Source organism: Protopterus annectens, chromosome 4.part0, assembly GCF_019279795.1.
Source record: "Protopterus annectens isolate FY-2018-M chromosome 4.part0, PAN1.0, whole genome shotgun sequence".
Lineage (NCBI taxonomy): Eukaryota > Metazoa > Chordata > Ceratodontiformes > Protopteridae > Protopterus > Protopterus annectens.
This window is the reverse complement of record NC_056733.1, coordinates 736,546,617-736,570,724: the sequence shown is the minus strand read 5'-3', so window position 1 is coordinate 736,570,724 and position 24,108 is coordinate 736,546,617. Positions and strand designations below refer to the sequence as shown.

Below are 24,108 nucleotides of genomic sequence, written 5' to 3'. Positions count from 1 at the left end.
GACTGAATTTCTAATAGAGTATTATGGAAGAGGGATAGTATCTTTGAAGGAAAAAGTTTATATATTTCCATAATTATGCCATCTATACCTGGGGCTTTATTATTTTTATCCTCTTTTACTATATCTGTAATTTCTTTGTAGGATATGGATGCTTGCAGATCTAGTTTTAATTTTTCTGGTATTTTTTTATATTAGAACATTTTTCATCTAGATTTAATTGATTGATATGTATATTTTCTTTCTGGAAATGTTCCATATAGTGATTTCTACAGGTATCAAGAATGTCACCTATATCCGAGACATTTTCCCCTTTCTTTTCATGGAAGACACTTTTAATTTTATTAGCTTTTGATTGTACTTTGATTCTTGTGGATAAATTATGTAGATATTTGGGAGAAGTGGTCAAGGTATTAATTTATAGTTTTTCTAAAGCTAAACTAGTTTTATGTGTAAGCATTTCATTGTATTTATTGTTTAATACTTCTACTTTCTTTTTCATCTCCAAATGATTTTGATTTTTTTTCAGCTTTTACTGACAACAGTTTGGATTGTAGATCTGATAATTCAGAATCCCATTCTCTGATTTTTTTTATACCAGGTTAGGGTTTTACCATATATGTAAGCTTTTAATGAGTCCCATATCATTATTTTATTTATATCTGTGGTGTAATTAATATCTAAGAAGAACTGTAATTCACATAATAACCAGGGTTTGAACTCTTTAATTTTAGTTATATATGCTGGAATTCTGGAGTTAAAGATTAATTGTTTGTACCCAGTTTGAAATTTTAGTATCAATGAATTGTAGTCTGAAAAGGGGCAGGGAGTGATTAGAGTGTAAGTCATGGGCAGCAAATATTTTATCTATTCTAGTTTGGGTACCAAATCTGTGATCTTGATTGTGAAAGAACAGAGATTTATCTTCTTTAAATATGAAAGAGTCTACAAGATGAAATTATTCTACCCACTTAAAGCTTTTGATACAGCAGATGTATGCAGCAGTCTTTTATTTGTAGTTTCAGAAATATCAAATATACAGTTAAAATCTCCTCCTAATATTAAGTTGCCTTTATAATTATTGGAAATGAAATCCAAGTGTTTTTTAATAGTTCCTGATCCAATGCCTGGGAACCAGTATAGCTTGGCTAGGGTCCATATTCTGTTATTATATTTAACTATTACTAATGCCATAAGGCCTTCTTTATCTTCATACTTATAAATGATTTCTGAGTTAATCACATTTGTTTTCCATAAAATTGTTAACCCTTTTGTCTTTGTCTTATAAGTGGATTGCGCCAATATCATATATTCCTTAGGATTCCATTTGTAATTGTCATTTGTTTTGAAATGAGCTTCTTGAAGGAAGACAATGTGTGCTTTGTTCAGTTTTAAATATTTCAATAGATTTAATCTATTGCTAGCATTGTTTAAGCCATTGGTGTTTAAAGATAAAGTTAAATCCATCTTAGGTTAATTTAGACTATGCATTTTTGTTTTATTGTGACAAATAAACATTTTCCTTTGATAACTATAAAGTATATGTTTGAGCTTTTAAAGGAAATTATCAGTTTTATACTTTGAGTGCTTACCAATAAAGTAATGTTTTAGTCAGGCATACTAAAAATGTTTTTTGTGAAATAACAAATTTAAATTAATAAAATGTTAACAAAACTAAGATCCGCATTAGCCATGGAATGAAAATCATTCCTAATCTGACGGATAAACCTAAATCCATCAGATTATCACTCATACCTTGACAATCCAGAACATCTGAGCTCCATAAATTGAATTATCATATTGAGAATATTTGTAATAGGAATAAGCAATATTTAAATTATTTTGAACAGATATAGTACTATTGCAGATTAGACAGAATTCTAATACAAATGTCTGCTTACTGTATAAGCAATTAATATTTACATGAAAGATAGATGACAAGCAATTCAAAGTAAAGTAGGATGCATCATATATAAAACCTCAGTAAAAGATTATAGCACACAGTTATGTAACATATTCACCCCATATTGATGAAATCTTTCAAAACATATTACTTAATACAAATAGATGACAATAATATTTATACCTAATGTTTATAATACAATGTATTTTACTGGATACATCAGATGTTATATTTAATTGTTTGCCAGCATTTAAGTAATCACTTTGTTTGTTGCTAACTTAATTAACGCATCAAGTTTGTTTTATGTGAACATTGATGAAAGTTGGTACATTTTAATTATCAGTGCATCCCCCCCACACTTCCTACACATAAGGATTTTCATATCTATCATTACTTATTATAAAATGAGTGCAATTATAGGTTAAAAACAACAAATTCACTTATTATGCTTAATGATTACAAGTTCCCTTTCCATATTCATAAATTGCCATTTTATGGCATATACCGAAACTTTTTCGATTTAAATGGCAACATTCTATTTTGTATAATCAGCAAAAGTTAAACTGAGTGATTATTGTCAATTTAATATTATTTGTTCAGAATGTAATTATTACATTCTGTGACATTCCTAGTTCAGGCTTCTATTATTTCCCTTGAACAACTTGTCAGTTTGATGTCATGTATATAAAACATTAGTTACCTTGGTAAGAGCTTAAGTATTACGTATGGTCAAGATGTGTTACAAAACCACAATTCAAGTTAAAGCAATTATATGACTTGTTGTGCACATTTACTTATATGAGAAAATCATAATGCTTCCCCTTGATGTTCAATGTAGTGTATGTCATTTATGACAAATTAAGACAGTAGTATTATTATACACAAGCCCATGTTATTAAATCCTGTCTTTAATATCTAAATTCAGCAGACTGCTTATATGACAATTATATATTTTATGTCTCGATTTACTAAAATCATACATTATATAACCATTGCATTTTTTTGGCTGTTGCTTAGTTAATTGAGAGACCACAAGCTGTAATTTTTATTCTTATTAGCTCCTTCCAAGCATGTTTATACAGTCCATAGACTTTAAATTATGAGACCTTTCTCGTTTTTTATTTGTTATAAGTATATTTCCATCCTTACATGCACACATATCAGTACTTCAAGCACGGGCAACAATGCCCATCCAGTTTTGCCAGAATACCATTCACTAATTCATGTGGTGTGTTTCCAGGCTGTTCTTAAAATATCCAAACCACTATTTGTCCTGTTCCATTTTGCCAGCCTGTTCCATGCAGTGGCCACTCTGCCAGTGAACCACTCAACACACTTTCCATTCCTACAGATATTTCCATGAAGGAACTCTAATGACTCTCTTAGCACTTCCCGGCAACCCCTAGAATCAGCTATCCCCATATGCCCAACACAACCGAGCAAGCTAACCTCCCAGACCATTGCAAAGGGTACTGCACAAGACCAAGTGCTCTTAGTTTTTCACAATAACTCAGACTTCCACTCTTATGCAAGTCCTTAACCTTGGACCAAAATATATTTTAAATATATAATTGCACTTATTTATTTTTTTTTTATCAAGAATCAACTTAATGAGCTAAACGAAGTGTTGGGAGACCATCAATATGTGTGCGTGTGGTTTAAAACAGCCCTTTTATATATATATATATATATATATATATATATATATATATATCTATATATTTTTTTTTTAAACCAAAAATGTCATTGCGGAGAATCATCTCGGAGGCTCCTCAGAGCTGTTAAGCATTATCGTCACTCTGTCTCCATTACCATAGCAACCTGGGAGTGTCTGTTTCTGTTAGTGTGTCTGTGTACTGCATACCAGAGGCTTACAATGCACCTGAAGCAAAGCTTCACTTCACTGCAACTTCAAGCCTAAATTCCCTCCCTTTCAGCAAGGCAGCAGCTAGGAAAAGAACAGAGAGCAAACAGATTAAAAAAAAAAAAAAAAAAAAAAACTTCCTAACAAACTGCCACAACAAGAGACAATACACTCCTCCAGCCCTCCCATCTCTCACTCAGCAGACGTACAAACAAACCATTCTCTGCCAAAATATCTTAAATCACAGTTCTATCCACCTCCTTCCCCTGGGTCCAGGCTAAAACACCAAATGTCTCTTCCTAATTCACAAACATCAGTAAACCTCAATCACAAGCCGCAGCCCACAGCTTCCCGGAGATGAAAACAGCAACATATAACAGTTGCCAGACACAGCTGCATCCACATACACCATGTCAGGCTTAATCAAACAGCACTCAAAGCTATAATACCTGCCATAATTGATATGTTTAGACAGAATAATAATGACATTTGTACTAGCTGCCAGATACGGCTGCATCCACACATACCATATCAGGATTGATCAAACAGCACTCGTAGCTGTGACACCTGCCATAATTGTCATTAACTATATTCAGACAGAATAATGATGACATTTGTACTAAGAGCTTACTACTATTATTCAACCAGGATGTACATGACATTTCTAAATCACACTTTAACTGAAGAAGGCATTAGTCTCCATTACAGCATTTTTTTTCAAAACACTACTGTTACTGCTATTATATATGATGTTACTTTGTTACATTTGAGTCTGAACTCTGATGAATGGTACCTTGTTGAATTAATTAATTACTTAAATTATTATAACTAAAATCAATGAAAAATGAACAAGATAAGTATTCATTGAGTTCAAGTAGGGGAATAGAAACTACAATATTTGTATTATATGTTGCTTTATTTGGCTTATATATAATGTAAATAGCAACCCAGCTTGACCTACCTTTGTTTGTGAAGAATTAGTGGACTCTGAACATTCTGAATAAATCATTACTGTTTCTCGGTTGTTTAAGAAACCCTTCTTTTTTTTTTTCAATAAAAACAGATGACAGGTGATGTACTATATCAGTTGATACTTTGAGAGATGTAGTTGTAAGAGTTATTTTTTGGGACAGCTATCTTGGAATCAGTTTTTTTGTTTCTTCTTTCTAGCATCAGTCCAATTATTTGTTTATTTTATTCTTTTAAGAGTAGGGGCCATCCATTTCATTTCTTCTGGGATAGACACTATGTTGTTGTTTTTGATGAATACAGTAGCTTCTTCTAAGTCATTAAAGGTTCTCATCTCATTGCCAAAAAGTATTTTTATCTTGGCCAGCTGTGCTTTAATGTTGTTTTGTTTCAGCAGTTTTATTATTGGCCAGACTTTTTTCCTTTGTTCTAGTATTCTGGAAGAATAATCATTGTCAAACCTTATCAGGCTTTGATTGTATTTTAAGGGTGATTTTTCTCCAAGCAGATTTTAATATTAGTTCCTTGTCCAGAAATGAAAGAAATTTTATAACTAAGGATCCAGGTGGAGTATTTGTTGAGTTGAAAGAGGGACTTGCATTTGGAATTGAAGAGGAAACATGCTTCTAAGTCTAAAAATTCAGGAATCCAGGTTGTTAAGAATGAAATAATGTCTTCACCTTCAGTGTTTTCAGGCAGACCAAAGATCCTTATGTTGTTTCTCCTTTCCCTGTTTTCTAAGTCATCTATTTTGTTAAGCAGAAATTCTTTTTGGAATTCTTCCTCTTTGAGTCTCCCTTCAATGTCATTTAGAGAAGTCTCTATATTTGTTATTTTTGTATGGTGTTGCTGTAATAGTTCCTTAAGAGTATCATCTATTTTTGAGAATTTAATTTGAGGTTTTCTAAGTCATTTTTAAAGCCATCCATCTTCAAAGATAGTTCCTGTAAGGTAGATGTCACCAATTGCAGTTCTTTTTTCAGAGCAGCACCTGGGTGAGAATTCCTTGAGTTGTTCATACTCACTGACTCAATATATCTCCAAGTTACTTGACAGGAAAATTTTTGTACATCTCCACCAAAATTGATATTTACGTAGTTTATCTATAGATTTCTGATGTTTTAAACTTGAAAATAATAACATTTTCCTATATTATTATACTAGTTTATGGAGCTCTCAAAAATCACTGCTCTCAGTTGGCTAGCTAGGCTCCGCCCCTGCTGTTTTAAGTTTGAAAGCACTAAAGAGAATTTAAAATTTAAAGGGTCAAAAACCTGAAAGAGCATTGGGTGTTACATACAAATGCAGTCTGGGATGCAAAAAGATTTTCAATGCATTCCATACTTATTATGATTCCTCTATCCCCCCCCCCCCCACCGGGCTTGGAGTGGGAAGGAATCTGTCCCACATCATGCCTCTGTCCTGATGGAGAGAGAGGGGTCCTGATGCAGAGAGGGGTCCTGATGGAGAGATGAAAAGTCAGCAAGCAAAGGAGAGTAGTAGTGAGCACCTTCGTGAGGTGGACCCTGTTTTTCACAAAATCTCACCAAGGCGACACTGATATATAGACTGTATTTATACAGCATATATCATGGACAGAAGTAAATCAAAAATAAAAAAAGACAGCTGGGTGCACAAGAGCTAGGATAAAAAAAGTGCCCAATCCTGGTAGGCGCACTGGTGCCAGGACTGAACAAAATGACAGTGTAGAATCCTCAAAATACGGAAACATTCCTACAATGGGGCCAGGCCAGGCCAGGCTCAGGAGGAGGATGGCCCTCCTGTTGTAGAAGGAAGTAGCAGTCCACAAAAACGACAAAAATTGATTGGCCAAAGAAGAGCCATAAAGATGACAGAGTGGACTATTAAGGATAAGAAATAAATTATGTATTGTTACTATTATTTAAGAAGCCCAGAATTTCCAGACACAAGATATACAAAATGATTAAGAGAGAAATTAGAGGAAAGAAAAATACTTCCGCAAGGAAAACTTTCAGAAGCTTCAAATAAAAATTTGCATTCATTAGTAAAACAGATTTTTGAAAAACAGTACATAGATCAAGAAATTTTGATCTCTTTGGAAAAAGAAGCATCTGAGGAAGTGAGAAAATATAAACAACAAAACCTAGAGATATTTGAACAATATAAAAAAGAAATACGGACATGGGAAAGAAAGAGATTTAATACGGTGCAATATTTTTGTAAAGGAGAAAGCCAAGTTAACTAATATAGAGAAGGCAGTCTCAAAGATATTTGAAGAGAAATACAGGCAAAGGCATCCAGATATGGAAAATTTCACAATAAAAAGATTAATAGCACAAAGATGTAATGTAGAAAAGATGATTAGTAAAGCAGAAGTTAAAGAAATAGAGGTTGAGGTTATGGAGTGTCTGCCAAGTGAAGGATTTAATGTAGAAGGTCTAAAAGAGAATACATCACAGTTTGATGGAGTGAGTCCCCAGAATAAGGAAAAGCAAGACGATCAGGAGGCGTGAAGAAGAAATATGGACGGGGAAAGGAAAAGCGATTTAATATGGTGTAATATTTATGCAAAGGAGAAAGCAAAACTAACCAATACAAAAAGAGCAGCACCAAAGATATTTGAAGAAAAATATAGGGAAAGGAATCCGGAATCCAGATATGGAATACTTTACAATACAAAAAAATTAGAAGACTAAGAGGAAAAGTAGAAAAATAGATTAGTAATGGAGAAGTCAAAGAGATAGAAATTGAGGTTAAGGATCAGCTGCAAAGAGAAGGATTCAGTGTAGTAAATCGAATACAGAAAGCACCACAACAGGATAGGGCAATGGATATCCAAATTAAGGGGAAACCAGTGGAACAGGAAGCAATTGGTCAGGTGCCATATCAAGATATTATGGAGCCTTCCACAGGAAACCAGTATAAACGTTCATTTTAAGCTACACAGCAAGGAAAGGAACAGGAAACTGTGGAAACTCTGATGCAGTCAATGTTGAGGAGTGATAGGGCAGTGAGTTCCCATATGACAGAACAACAGATGACACAGGATGAACTTGAAGAGAATGTGCCACAGGAAGATGCTATAAAACTTTCTATAGAATGCCTGCAGGAAACTGAAAAAAAGGGATGTGCCCTCAGTATGGAAGAGAAGAGTTGCTTGATTTAATAGACAAAGACAGACATATCAAGATCAATGAGAGAAATAAGACTGCAGAAGGTTAATAAAACCCCAAAAGTCAGAAGCTTGATAAAACAAATGAACACAGTAATTAGAACGGTCCATAGAGATCCATGCGCTATAACAGAAGTAAACTGAATATATTAATGTGCTGTTAAATTAATAACCGATAAGTTCTACCACAGGAACATAGGGTAGCGAAGGAAAAAGAGGGGGCGAAAGCAAATACCATTGTGGAAATATTGAATAGAGAAAACTATAAAGCAGCCAAGACAAGAAGTGTCATTGTTAGGAGATTATAGAAGAGGGAATAGATCAACAAAAATACTAAAAGACAAATGCGATAAAAGCAATGCGCAGTATTGGAGATAAACTAAAAAAACAGGTGGAAAGACTTAGAAGATACAAAGATAAATATAAGGGAAAAGCACAAAATAAGCAATTTATTAATGACCCAAAAGTTTTATAGAGAACTGGGAACTAAGGTAAAAGGAATTGAAAGACCGCCAAAAAAAAAGAGGAAGTAGATACATTTTGGAGAAGTATCTATGAAGATCCTGTGGAACATAACAAAGATGCTAAATGGATAGAAGAAGTAAAAGAAAGAATAAGAAGTTTAAAGGTACAGGATATGATATGGGATGAAATAACAGCCAGAGAGATTGAAACAAAGTTGAGAAAAGCCTCTAACCGGAAAACCCTAGGCCCAGATGCAGTACCTAACTTTTGGCTTAAAGTATTAAACTTCTTTGCACGAGGATTTAGCCATGAGTAAGAACTATTTATATGCGCACCCCGAACACACACTGCACTGGTTAACAACATGAAAAATAATGCTCTTACTTAAGAATGAATCTGCAAACTACCCTAAAAATTATAGACCAATAACTTGTCTTCCAATGACATATAAACTATACATGAGAATTGACGCCGACAGAGATTACAGTCATTTAGAAGAAAACTCAATTATGGCAGTAGAACAAAAGGGCAATAAAAGAAAGTCATATGGAACAAAGGATCATTTGTTGTTAAAGTTATAGTGGAGAACTGTAAGAAAGGTAAGAATCTAAGTATGGCATGGATTGACTACAAACCAATGAAACAAAGTAAGCGTTTAGTCAACCAACTGAATAAAATGATGCAAATAAAACGCTTGAAGCAAATGGAAGGATCACATAGGCGAAAAAAATATCCACACACTTTATTACAAAATGATTTAGTGCTTTCATTCACTGGAACGTGGACTTCATCAGAATACATTGTATATTTAACTAACCATTTAAATATCCTTCATTTTGGCGCCAAATAAACTATTAACAAAATCATTACTCCATTTAAAGTGAACTTGCACAAATTTCATATAAACAATACTATAATATAATATAAAACATGTAAAATCACATACAAAATTATTTTATTCAGATGGATTGACTACAAAAAAGCATTTGATAGTATCCCACATTCATGGATAAAACAGTGCTTAAAAATGTAAGATACACCCTACACTGATTATCTACATTACAGTAACCATGAAACAGTGGCAGACCGCTTTGCAATTAAGCAAAAGGACAGATTACTATCCCATGGATTAAAATTCAAAGGGGGATATTCCAGGGTGACTCTGTTACCGTTGCCATTCTGCCTTGCCATTAATCCATTAAGCTGTTTGCTTAACAGCTTAAGCCATGGCTACAGTCTGGCTCCTACAAAACAATGCCTAGTGACTTCTTATCTTCTCTTTGTCGATGATTTAAAACTGTATAGCTCATCAGATGTGGAACTGAAAGCACAGCTGCAGGTTGTCAAAACTTTTTCAGATGATACTGGAATGTCATTTGGTCTTGATAAATGTGCAAAAGTAACCTTTAAAAAAGGAAAACTGCAGCACTAGGAAAACATCAGTTTGGGACAAGAATGCAATATAAAAGAACTTGAGCAAGTGGGAGTGTATAAATACTTGGGAATTGATGAAGGATCAGCAATAAAACATGAACAAATGCGAATAAAACTCAGTAAGGAGTACTTTAGAAGACTTAAATTAATTCTGAAAACAGCATTAACATCTTGGAACAAAATCCAAGCTATAAATCAATTTGCTCTTCCTGTCCTAACTTATAGTTTTGGAGTGACTGACTGGCCCCAAAAAGTGTTGGATAGACTGGATATTAAAACAAGAAGGATACTTCATGCTCACCAAATTATTTATAAAAATCAGTGTATACCAAGATTATATATTTGCCATTCCGAAGGTGGGATGGGCCTCCTTGAAATTAATTACATGTATAGATCTGCAATCGTGGGACTCCACACATACCTACTGACTTCACAAGATCCAAATGTAGTGAAAGTTTTGAAATATGAGGAGAATAAATCTAAGATGACATCTCTGCTTAATTTAGCAGAAGCATATAGATGTCAAGCAGGAATGGAAGTCAAACCAGAAGTAGATAAAAACCAGGCAACACCTAAATGTGCTTAAAAACAAAAGAAAGAATATAAGGTGAAGGACCAGATGAAAAGGTAAGAAATGAGGAAAAATCATAAATATAGTTGCAAGTATAGAAAACTTTGGAAGAGCCTTATGTTGATCAAGAATGAATGTAGGAATGGTTAAGGAGAGGTGAATTCATATCAAGAAATGAAAGGTTAATATTGGCAGCCCAAGATAGTGGGCTAAGTACACACTGGTTTACAAAGTCCATTTAACATGTGGGAGAAACAGACATATGTAGGTTTTGTAAAACCGAACTGAAAACAGTCACACACCTTGTTGCTGGTTGTGATGCACTAATGGCAGAGGGGCTGCATACTGAAAGGCATAATAATGTGGCGAGACTGTTATACTGGAGATTGTGCAAATCAAAGTGGCTGAAAAACACTGGAAACATGAGCCACAAAGAATTATAGAAAATTATGAAGTTTATATTACATGGAATCATCCAATACCAACAGTTCAAAAGATAGATGCTAGAAAACTGGATATAGTGGTCCAAGAAAAGAAGACAAAAGTAGCATTGATCATTGAAATCGCCACACTTTGTGTATCTCTGTACGCAAGACACTGTAGTCACTAAGTCATAAAATACCTTGACCTGCAGGCAGAAACAAGAGCCATGTGGAAGAAAGATACCCAGACAGTTCCAATAGTAGTAGGAGCAAGTGGTCTTATAAAAAATAATTTACAATCGTATTTAGATATGTTACCAATTTATGTAATATCGTACGAACTGCAGAAGGAGTCATTACTGGGCACACTGCGGGTGCCGCAAAGAGCACTTTTGGCTAACATCAAAGAGTGAAGCAATACTAATTTCATGATCTTTAATCATACTTTGACTTAGGAATGGGGTCCATTCCTGTCATGGTATTAGAAACCCAAAAGACTTGGAGAAATTAAAAAAAGCAGACTGACTGTTAAAACATATATAAAGCAATCAGTCCACTATCACAGGGATTAAGACATCTATTTAAGATGCATGTAATTTGGAGTCACATCAGAGTTTGAGAATCGGTGCAGCAGGCCAGAAGATGACAGGTTAATTACCCTCTTGTACAACTTTCATCACGGACAGGGAGGGGTCCCTATGTACCCATGTAGAAATGGATACTTGAGCACACCTCTCATATGCTGTACACTGTCTGGGATGCAGAAAGACTTTCAAAGCATTCCATACTTATTATGATCCATCTACCCCCCCCCCCCCGGGCTTGGAGTGGGAAGGAATCTGTCCCCTCATCATGCCTCTGTACTGTATGCCAAGGCCTTCTGCCTAACATGCTCCTGCCAAAGACTCCACTGGCTAAATTGATTCTGGACAGCAGTTCTAGCCTTTCAGTCCTGGAATGGTTAATGGTCCTTCACAGAGGTGTCAGTAAGTTGTTCTATACCAGATTATTCAATTCACATTTGATGTACATTTACTGCTGAGATCAAGGCTGATGTACATTTACTGCTGAGATCAAGGCTGCTTGTAAAAGTTTGATCACTTCACATACAAGCAATGTGTTTCTACTCTCAGTATAGTGTTATTTTATTGTTCTCCAAGAATAAAATCTCCCACAGAAACAGCAACATAGTTTTAGGTTAAATTTTACTGGCCATTCTTTTTCTGAGATGCAGCATCAGAGAGACAGGATATTAAAGTAAGGATTGCACAGAGATGCAGAGTACTTCCCTTACAAAAATATTTTTAAGAATTTTATTCTGAATTATATCTGCTGAAAGTATATAGCAATGAGTACACAAGTCTAAAATGTGTTGTGCACATGATCTGCTACATTTCTTACAGCTGCAGCCAAGCACTTTAGCTGTGAGCAGGTCCAGGATGAAGCTTAGTGCCTGGTGATGCTCTGTAGATTCAAAGAACAAGGAAAGGAGAGTCTGGACATGTCAATTAAATGGACACATAATAAATGGGTACTCTACCTTCCAGCAAAGCCACTTTGTCTAAAGAAATAACACTGGAAGGCATAAGAGGTTTCCGAGGGCAAAGCATCTCAAACTTCAGCTTAGTGCACAGGTTTCATTCTAGAAACAGAATTAGTTGGTAGATAAAGAATGTTTGGTCCACTTAGTCTGCTGTTTCTTTTATACCTTAACATATAAGCTGAAGCTCTTTTCCAAGTAATATTCTCCTTCTCACAATACATCCCTACAACTCTTTTCTTATTTGTGCTATGCACTCCTGAATTCCTCAATTTCCCCAGGAATGCCATTCTATGCATTTAGAACCCTCTATCTACAAACATACTTCCTCATACATCTCTAAGCTGTCTTCCCTATATCTTCTATTTAATCTCCTGTTTTATTCCATTTCTTACTCCTATAAAAGATGTTGCCTCCTTGAAGTCTACTAATTTAATTTGAGGTATATACATTTTGCCAAGTACCTTTTCTGACTCCTTTCTTTCGGAGTAAACATATTTTGCCATACACCATCTTCCACTCTTTTCTTCTGGGGTACACATATTCCTTTAGTCTCCCTCTTCATGTACTTTCAGAAGACCACATACTGCATTTACTGCTGAATGTTCACCGTTTCTTTTGTCAGTGTCTTGTTAGACAGGGATCTCTAGGATTTTGCACAGTATTGGACATACGGCTACCCAAGTGAAAATAAATAAATAAATAAATAAATAAATAAATAAATAACTCTATGGGCGATGCAGATGCATTTCAGAATCCCATAGGTTTTCTTACTGATTTCTACCATCCATGGCAGACGTGTTCCCTGCTATAGAGATACTCTTAGTACACAAACTGCTGGGAAATCCTGATTAAAGATAAGACACAAGCTGGTATAAAAGGCAAGACTGCACCAGTGATCTACACTACAAGCTCTACCTTCAAGAGAAGCATAATGAATAGGCTCAAAGGATAAAACAAATATCCTTACCAGTTAGAAATGACCGTTATCCAGTGCCTGATATACTTCTCGTTAGTCCAGTAACATGTATGGTCAGTGAAAAGGGAGTGGCACAAATATGCGGCAACATGGAAAGCCGTTAGGAGGGTGGCCTAATGGGTAAGGTGTTTGCCTTACAAACACAAGGTGCAGGATTTGAGTCTTACAAGGGATAATTGGCTAGGCTTAAAATGGCTTGCAAGGGCAATTAGTCTAGTACTAATCTATGATATCTTTAGGCTTATAAATGCCCTAGGGCAAATAGCCTAGTATGAACCTATGAACCTATATACTAACCTCAAAAAAAGGCATAGCAAAATTAATTTAAAATGGGTGGCGAAAGCCAAACACACTCTGGCTAGGCTTATAAATGCCCTAGGGCAGATAGCCTAGTATGAACCTATGAACCTAATGCAAACAGAATGAGGTAAGGGAATGAAAGGGTCAATAATGTTCTGAGGGTAAGGCTAGATGGTCAATATGGTAGGAGCACAAAACCCACACAATTAAGTGATTCCCTCCTTCCTAGATCTGCTGTTTCCTCCATCCCTACTTAAGAATAATAGATTTAATATTTCCTTCCCCTTGGTGGACTGTGACACAGGGTCTGAAGCAAAAGAGGGCTGGTGTTTGAAATCCAGTATTACCCGGGCCTGGATTGTACCCACAATCCAAGAATTTATCTAATCTTTGGTATATTCAAGTCTCCAAATAACAATATCTTAGTTTTTCTTTTTGCTATTTTAAGTACCACCTCAGTCATTCCACCAAGACCCGAGAGGAACGTAGTACAGAACTCCTGACACAAACGTCCATTGGACAACTTAAGCCAAAGGACCTGTCAATTCTTACAGTTCATAAAACAGCTTCTCACAAATAACATCCCAGTCATTACGGACATGACGATAAGGCAAACCATTACGGACATGATGATAAGGCAAAACTACATGCCCCTGTCTAAAATGGGTAAGAAACAAGGCACTATAACCAAAAGTGCCAAAAGAAGGGAAGTGCCTAGTGAAGTATCTTACAGGGTACTAGGGATGAGTTTGATCTAGTCATTGCTTACACAGGGGTTAAAGGTATGGGGTGGTATACTCTAAGGGGAGATGCAGAGAGACAGGGCTGTAATTTGTACTCTATATTCCCTTCTCTAAGGCATGAAAAAAAGCACACATTACATGAGCTCCTACACTCACATAAAACGGTACAGAGTTGTAAGGAAAATATAAATGGGTACAATAACAGGCTTCATGGCTAGTGCCTGTCAAGGGGTACTCAGTATGTATCGGTGCCATGTGACACCATTCTGCTTTGTGGGTGATGGTCCATTTCTCTCCCAAGATGCATGTATTCTAAAAAGAAGACCTGCCAGTGTGCTAATGACTTTTCAGGTAATATAATACTAATGGACATCCCAAACTGGTGTAAAATGAAGTGTAGGTGTGCTTCTAATTAACTCCTAAAGCTTATAAAAGATTTGCAAAATGTGAGGCTTTCCCAGGGTTACCACCTGTCCCACTTTGCGAGGGACAGTCCCTCTTTAGGGAGTTGTGTCCTGCAAAGAAATTGAAAAAATGGCAAACGTCCTGAGATTTGTAGGACAAACATATTTTCTATATTTTATGTAATAGTTGCATAAATCAGTTATTCTGCATCTGAAACACCTAAATATTGCAAGAAACAAAATACGCAACTAAAATGCTACAAGAATAAGCTTTTATTCAGGCAAAAAAGTGAAGTTCTGTCCTTTGTACTGGCTGTGAGTATGTTTTGCCCTGCAAAATCTGACATTTGTACCAAAATGTCCCACTTTCGGCATTTGAAAAGGTGGCAACCCTAGGCTTTCCTGACTATGGGGTGGGAGGTTGGCATAATGATGAAGGGGTTTACCTTATGAACACAAGGTACAGGGTTTGATTATCACATGGGGTAACTGGCTAGGCTTAAAATGGCCCCAAAGGCAGTTAGCCTAGTATGAATCTATGAACCTATGGGGGAGTTGTGATTTATATCACTCACAGAAGCTTAGTTCAAGAACCCTTCCTGCAATGCCTGGTATTCCATTGTGTAATACCTTCCACTCATAACTTTCAACTCCGCAGATTTTTGCAGAATGTCCAGAATTTTGCCTCATGTTCTTGGCTTGATCCTCACAAAATTTGCGTTTTTCTGGAAAATCAGTGAAGACAGAAGTGCCTATATAAACACTAAATAATGACAGACATTTGAGTATCAAACTTCATATCATTGAGAAAATACATAATAATACAAAATCTGTTATTCCAACAACTTTGTAAGTTTATAGGAGCAATATTTAAAATATGTCCATATTTTTGGGCCTTTGTCCAGACGTCTTGCATTCAGAAGTTGAGAGGTATGCATTCCACTCCTTTAAACCCGACAAAACTGACACTGGATATCCATCTATATTTTCAACACTCTCTCTACATGGTTACACAACAACAATCATAAAGGAAAGAGGAGAGTCTTCTTGACCATAGAACACCCTTCATATCACTTAAAGAACGCAAGCAGTATCCAGGTAACTTTGGGGAATTATAAAACAACACAATCATTACGGGTGATTTTAATTACCCAAAAACTGACTACACAACTATGCTACCAACAGTAGATATGCCCAGGGTCTTCCTGACTTTTAGCTCCAAAATGTCTAGCACAGGCAATGAAAAATCCAGCATCTTCAGATACTGTCCCTACCAACATAACCTCACTATACAAAGTCCCCACAATTACCATACCCAATGCCAAGTCAGATCAATGCAGTGTTAGTATTTATCACAATAAAAAGTTAACCTTGTACTTTATTCCCAAATTTAAAGTCTTCTCATTTAGTGATTACATCAGAAATAAATGGTGTCCATAACAATACTGACTGTGATCTAGCCATAAAAGACCCCAATATGTCAGCCATACTAATTTTCAATAAATTCTAGAATGTTTTGGAAAGCAAGTTAAATCAAGTTCTCTTCAGACATAAATATACCGAGGATTTAAAAGTAAATGCCAGTAACAGAACCACAAAATAAACAATGTGACAAGAAGAAAAGGCTCTACTCAACCCATAAAAGATGACAACTGTCAAAAAAAGCTGACTAACGGTTCTAGTGCCCTAAAGATTTGGAAGCTAGTCAGCTATTATATCCTATGCAGGATATTACCCAAATAACTTAGGCTACTGCAATAGTGATCCATATGATTTACATCTAAAGATTTTAGAAGTGATATTTGGAGAGAGATACTTAACTGTTAGCTTGGTGTAAAAGTTTGTATTTATAATTTCAGAAAGTATATATGCTGAATACTTATGTATTAGGAAAAATAACATATTTAGGGGAATATGTAGGTTTCCTACTCAAATGGAAAAAAAAAAGAGAGTTATTAGAGATTTTTTAACCTCATCTGGGGCTCAGGGCTGGACCTGGTGAGAAGACAGATAAGTTAAAATAAAACAGTAGGTAGAGTGAATTCAAAAAAATCCAGGGGTGCATTTAGCATTTATTTTGGGTAATAAGAAAGGTAAAAAAAATAAATAAAAAATAAGCAATAGACCAGACTTTATATGAAAAGTATAAAAAATGTACTGGAAGAAAAAAGGTAAAATGAAAAAAGGACAGGATAGAAGAAAAGAATATGAGAATAAAAATTATAGAAGTTAAAAGTAAGTGATGTTGCTGGGACAGGAAAAGAATGATATAATACAATTTTACAATGAAAGAAAGTGACATATAAAAAAGGGCAATAAGACAAAATAAAAATAAGTTTGAAAATGTTTATGAAGCATAAGATTTGTAGAAAAATTTATTAGACAACTTACCAGTGAAAGGGAATATGAAATACAAGGTGATGAAGGAAGGAAAATGTATTGACTGCAGTGAAAAAGAAACAACAAACTATTGTTTTTTTTTGTTCTGGATTTAAAAAACAAATAATTTTAGGAAACGTTTAAAAATGAATACAGATAGGAAGGATTTTAAATGTACAAATATGAATATGATATTACATGAAAAGTATAAACTAAAATGCGGTAAAGTATAGTTTCTGGCATTATGGGTGATGTGGAAAAAAAATATGAGGAATTGTTACACAACAAGAAAAAGACAGATGATGTATTATCTGAAATAAGAAGAGTTGTGGGAGAACGGGTGTACATATAAAAAAATAAATTAATAGAATTTTTTAGTGAAATTCTTTTGTTTTTGGTAAAAAAAAGTATGAATGTAAAACAAATTTCAGTGTGTAATTGATTTAAATTTGTATAGTATAATGTGATTATAAATTAATGTGATTGTTACCAGAGGTCCCCCTACTTGTTTTTCAGTAAGTGCTGTGGGATATTTTATATCCACCTGAGCTACCACCAACTCAGGTAGATAGGTTTAATGTCTCATTCAATTCTTCCTGGGAAAGAACATTTTACCAAATTTGTGCTCTGGAATGAGTGACTTTATTGCAGGAAGGCTGAAAGTACAGTTGTGTACACTTACCATAAATGTAGATGTTCAAGTGTATTTACTGTTGCAGTCATCACACTTGACTTATCTGCCTGCAGGTAGCCCTCAGTCAGCCCCAATACCAGAGACTTGGTATTTCTGCGTCGGTTGCTGTCGCTCAAGGATTGATGTCAGGTCGTCCGGGGTATAAAAAACAGGCATCTGATGCCATTACATCAGTTTTTCTTGCCCCAAATGTCAGGAGCCCTCCAAATATGGAGTTACTTTATGGCAGAAAATACACCACCATTAAAAAGTAAACACCAATAGCCCTGAAAGTGTTGAGTAATAGAGAAAGTGAAGGAGAGAGAGAGAGATGGAGAGAGAGACACACAGAGAGACAGAGAGAGAGACTGGAAAACCAGGACTGCAACAGTGAATACACTCAAACATCTATATTTATGGCAAGTGTACACAACTGTACTATGTTCTTCGTGATTCACTATTGCAGTCATCACACTTGGGTTGATTCCCAAAGCTGAAGAAAGGGTAGATGCAGTCAAGAAGAACTGGGGCTGGCAAGTATGTCCTGCAGGACCGCTGCTGCAAAACCCACCCTGAATTTGGAAAAGATAGGCAGGTGGTAATACTTGGTGAAGGTGTGAACAGAACTCCAGGTAGCAGTCTCCAGAGTCTCCCTACCAGGGAATGCTGTAGAGGTAGAAATTGCCCTGTGTGTTCTGACCCCCTGAGGGGTTGGCTTCCCATGGTGTTTATAAAAGAAATGGATACAGTGTGCTATCCATTTGGAAATTGTTTGTTTTGATATGGCCTTGTCCTCTGCCCATGGTGCAAAACTGAAAAGTAACTGGTCCGATTTCCTGAAGGGCTTTGCCCTGTCAAGGTAGAACCTGAGCGGTCTGTGCACATCCAAAGAGTGCAGGATCCTTTCCCCTTTAATTTTGAGAATTAGGGAAGAAGGTTGGCAAATGGAAAGACTGGTTGAGAGCTACATTGGACACCGCTGTAGGCATAAAGGTAGGGTTAGTCCTGAGGGAGACCTTGTCAGCATGAAAAATAAATGAAAGGTTCAACAGCCATAAGTGCTTGTAGCTCGGACACTCTTCTTGCTGAGGTGATGGCCAGAAGCAAGGCTGTTTTCCAAGAGAGGAATTTTAACTCTGTTGATGCTGCAGGATCAAAGGGGGGTAGCGTGAACTTTTCCAGTACAAAGTTAAGGTCCCAAGCAGGGGTGGGGTCTTTCCTTGGTGGCCTTAAGTTGTTTGCCCCTCTCAGGAACTGTTTGATGAGAGGGTGGGAGAAAAGAGGTGTGTCAGTGTTGTAATGAGCCGAGATGATAGAGGCATGGATCTTAATGGAAGAGAAGGATAGGGCTCTGTGAAGTAGATCTGCTAGGTGATCCAGGATTAGAGGTAAGGATGGCAGTGCTGTGTCCACTCCTTTAGACTGAACCCAGGAACAATATCAGCATAGAATTTCCTTGTACTGGGTCTCCTGGCTTCAAGAATGACATCCAGCACCTGCTTGCTTAGGCTGGTCACTGGGGGAGAATTCAAGGGATAAGCCAGACTGCAACGTTCAGGGTTTGCAGATGTGGATGCAAGATCTGTCCTTCCTGCTGAATGAGGAGGGTTGGGATTTGGGATAGGTACCATGGTGGCACTGGTGACAGGCTGCGCAGTAGTGGGTACCAGTGCTGGCGTGGCCAGTCTGGGGCAATCAGGATTGCCCTTGGTCTGTCCTGTCTTATCTTGAGTAATATTCTTGTAAGAAAAGGCAGAGGGGGAAATGGACAGATTGAGAGGCTTACCCACTGGAAGGATAGAGCATCCACTTTCCCGGCCCTGCAATGAGGTGTCCTAGTGCAGAATTTGCTGAGCTGGTAATTGTAGGGGAGGCAAAAAGGTCCACCTCCGGGGGCCCCATTAGTGGGTTTGAAGGCTGAAAGTGCTGGGGGTCTAATTGCCACTCGTGTGGGTCTAGGATATTTCTGCTTAAGTCGTCTGCCAGAGAGTTTTGTTTGCCTGGCAGGAATTGAGCTTGCAGATGGATATGCATGTCCAAGGCCGTGTTCCACAGGGTCGTGGCCATCCTGCAGAGTGGGTAAGAGTGGGCTCCCCCCTGTTTGTTGATGTACCACATAACTGTGGTGTCTGTTTTTATTAAAAGGGGTCCAAGTGAGAGTAGGGATTTGAAAGATGTCAGAGCATGCTGAACAGCTAGCATCTCTTTTTGGTTAGTATGCAGATGAATGTGACTTGGGTCCAGTGGCCCTGAATGTACTTGTCACCCAGATGTGCCCCCCAGGCATAGTCTGATGCGTCTATGGTTAGGGTCTAGGAGCCGTGGGGTTGTGTAAAGGGAAGTCCCTTGTTGTGCTTGCATGCTGCTGACCACCAAAGAAACTCTGTTCTTTGACAAGGTATGATGGTTTCCAGGTCCTGAGAATGTTGGCACCAAAGGCTTTTTAAGTACCATTGAATTTTCCTCATATGCAGTCTGGCATATGGAATTAGTAGAAAGCAAGAGGCCATGAACCCTAAAAAGTCTGCAGGATTTTCCTTGCGGATAGCTGGGTTCTGGTGGCCATTTGAGCGAAGTAGCCTGTTAGGCTGTTTTTTCTGGAGTAAGGAATGCCATCTGGGATGCTGTGGCCAAGCTTGCTCCCAGGAATACAATCTTTTGACTGGGGACTAGTTCTGATTTCTTTTCATTGATAGTGTATCCCAGGGAGGTTAGAAGGTTCTTTACAAATGTCAGGTGTTGCAACAGTTTTTCTTGACTATCTGCCTGAATCAGGCAATCGTCCAAGTAAGGGTATATTTGAATCTTTCTCTGTCTGCAATAGGCAATGGCTGGAGCCAGGCATTTTGTGAAGACTCTGGGAGCAGTGGATAAGCCAAAGGGAAGTACAGAGAACTGATAATGCATAGATCCTGCCCTGAAACATAGATATTTCCTGCATGAGTCCCTGATAGGGATGTGCAGATAGGCTTCTTTTAGGTCTCAGGTGGCTAACTAGGCATCTTTGGACAGCATAGGGAAGAAGCTACTGAAGGGTGAGCATTTTGAATTTTGGTACCACCAGGAAGGTGTTTAGAATGGAAAGATCTAGGACTGGGCACCAAGTACCCTCTTTTCTGGGTACTAGGAAAAGTCTGGAATAAAACCCTTGACCTATCTGTTCTGCAGGAACAGGTTGAATTGCCCTTATGGAGAGCAGGGAATGAACTCGGTTTTGTGCCTCTACCCACTGGTTTGGAGGAAGGTCTGGGAACCCTTTTGGGGATGGCAAAGTGTGGAAGGAAAATTTGTACCCCTGGGATACAATGTTGAGGACCAATCGGTCTTTGGTGATGGAGGTCTAGTTTTTTGCATGGTGGGTAAGTTTTCCTCCTAGGGGCACGAGCAATTGGGCAGAGGTGAGAAGTGGAGTTGAGAAGTCATTGTGAATTCTTTCCATAGAGGGGTGGCTTAGCACTCCCTGCTTTAGAAGTGGAGGTACTCCATTGCTTAGATCTCTGCATACCCTGAGGCTGTAATCTGGGTGGTCTATTTCCCCTTGGTCAAGTTTGAGATGGTCTTGAGGGGGCTGGAAAGGACCAATGTTTTGAGGGGCAATGCCTACTGAATCTTGGAAGCTGCACTTGCAAGAAATCTTTGACTGTCTGCATAGACTTAGCTTTTTCTTCCATCTTTTTTAGAACCTCTTCTGCTTTGGAGCCAAACAGATAGTCCTTATTCAAAGGAGCATCTAGTAATTTTGATTTGACATGGTCTGCCAAGGTCTGCTCTTTATGCCAAGCATGCCTTCTCAATACAGAACCAGTGACTGCTGCCCTGCAAGATGCTTCTAGGGCATCAAACCCACACTGCAAGGAATGCTTGCTGACTTGGCTGACAGAATGCATAAGCTCCTGTAATTCTTTATTTTCTGCACAGTCTGTAAAGGTAGATACTTTATGCTTAATAGGTTCCATAATATGGTACTTCAGCATGTGAAACTAGTAATTCAATGCCCTAATGGTGAGAGTTGCAGAGGTGTATACTTTTTTACCCCATCTGTCTAAAGCTCGGGAATCCCCGTCCAAAGGGGTGGTATTCTTAGCCGTAGTGGCTTTTCCTCCTTTAGGTCCTTGGGAAATGTCCTCTGGGTCAGCAGAAGGATTTTTGAAAATAAATTTGTAAGAGTCAGGGACTCTGTAGTACCTGTCTGCTTTCCTTGGAGCAGTGGGTAAAGTATCAGGAGTTACACTGGATTCCATTAAGACATCATCCACAACATCCAGAACAGAAGGGATAGCTAAAGGTCTACGTTGTGGCAGCTCTAAAAATTCTCTGAGTCTCTTTTTGGACTGAGGATAATCCTGGCATTCCCAGTGGAAATGCTCTCTTAAAGTATGTAGGGTTTCACAAAAAGAAAAATCATCTGGAGCAGAAGCTGAGGGAATGGATTCCTCTGCATCAGAATCCTCGTAAGCAGATAAAGGCATGTCTTCATATTCAGAAACCTCAGAGTCGTCATACTCCTGGTCAGTTAAAGCTGCTGGGACAGGTCTCTTTTTCTCTTAGCGGGGAGGGCTGGCTTCCCCTAATCAGCATGATCAAGTCTTCTGCCATCTTAAGCATTTGAGATTGTGGCAAGGAAGCAGGTGCTTGCGTTTTGGTCGTCGTTTGTTTAGACGTAGCTTGTACTCTTGGCCTTAGAAACTTGGCAGTTTTAGACAGAACTGAAGAAGTAAAAGAAGTCATCGGTTTGTGTCAAATATCGGTAATGCGAAGAACTTCCTCAGAAGCCGGTGCCTACACAGCAGCTCCGGACCCATCCAAGGTAGCGACATCCGCATGTTCCGTAGTCAAAGAAGAGTCTCGTGGCATACCGGACTCTGAACAGGGTCTCGGTAGTGGCCTGTGAATCCATCAAAGCAGGCATCAGGGGCTACGAAAGCGCCTCACTGAGTACCGGAAAACTGGCAACTAGCTTAACGGAAGCGTCGTCAGCAGTTTTGGACCTGTGCGGTCAGTCTCGATCTTTATCCTTACATTTTTTCGGAAGATCGGTAGTCGGATGGCTTACCGAAGCCATTTCAGAAAAGGGAGATAGAGAGCGAATGTATTTAGCGAATAAAAGGGCTGGACGATGAAGACTTTGTGTGTTGAACAAAGCACAAAACCGACAGCGAGGTACGTCGTGGTCTGGGCCTAACAGGTGACGCAGTAAGAATGGAAATCTCTGTGTGGTATTTGCTTTCCACAGAAGAGACAATTGTTAACTTTTTCTGACATCAGTTAGAGCAAGAAAAAAGGATCCCCAATGGGGTACTTAGCTTTAGAAGACTTCAGGGTGATTAAATTCGGAAACAAAAACTCAGGTAGCGGCCGACTGGCACTCGTGCAAACTGCTTCTGCTTCGGGCTACTCGGCAAGAAAGACTGATGTAATGGCACTGGATGCCTGTTTTTATACCCCTGACAACCTCACATCAGTCCTGGAGCGACAGCAACCGACGCAGAAATACTAAGTCTCTGGTATACAGGCTGACTGAGGGCTACCTGCAGGCAGATAACCCACGTGTGATGACTGCAACACTGAAACATGAAGAACATCTGTGCAGCTGCTGTCTAAATATCTGTCTCCTTTATCTGAAATAGAAAAAATATACATTTGTGCTTTGAGCATTGGAAGGATGGCCGTGCATCCCACAAATGTGAATACACACTGTAGCAGCCCCATTAATCCTCTCATTAAACACAGCTTGTTGTAAACGTTGGTTTTCTTCCTTATTTTTTCTTTTTAACATTCCTGTTATACTGTACGGAGTCAGATTTGGTTAATGCCAATGACTGAAGCTCCCTACCTGTAATTCTGTACTGTGGTGCCATGGTTTATGGGCTCAGACTGCTAAAAAAGACAAAACACAACAACAAAAAAAGAAAAACTACAGAATGTCTCTTTTACTGAACTTTATCAAAACAACAAACAATGAACTGCATAAAGTGATACCCGATCCAGTTTCTGGAAGCAACTGGGACTGGAAGCAGCTTCCACCTGCAGAAGAAGCACGCAGCGCACTACAGCAAGCCAACTGTCCTCCTCAGCATTCCAAAAGGTCCTGCTTCCACGCAGCAAGTTCAAGGCCTCACCTAGTGCCTTTTCTCTGCACCTCTTCACAGAATGCCTGAGCAAGGAACAAAGGATAAAGAACATAAAGGAATACTTCTGAAAAATGACAAGGCTCTTCAAAAATAGGACAGTAAGCACAGCCAGCACAATGCATACATACTAAACAGCTCTTCTAACATGAAGTACAGAAAGGTCTGAAGAAATGCCACACA

General features: G+C 37.9%; 1 protein-coding gene across 1 annotated transcript in view; it reads right to left on the bottom strand.

Moving 5' to 3' along the window:
- The window catches only part of LOC122799562 (thyroid adenoma-associated protein homolog), a 672,025-nt gene that overhangs the window by 632,335 nt on the left and 15,582 nt on the right, over positions 1-24,108 (bottom strand). The window contains exon 2 of the mRNA XM_044068695.1: positions 23,777-23,951. Coding sequence (XP_043924630.1) covers positions 23,777-23,951 — 175 coding nt within the window. The remainder of the gene's footprint in view (positions 1-23,776; positions 23,952-24,108) is intronic.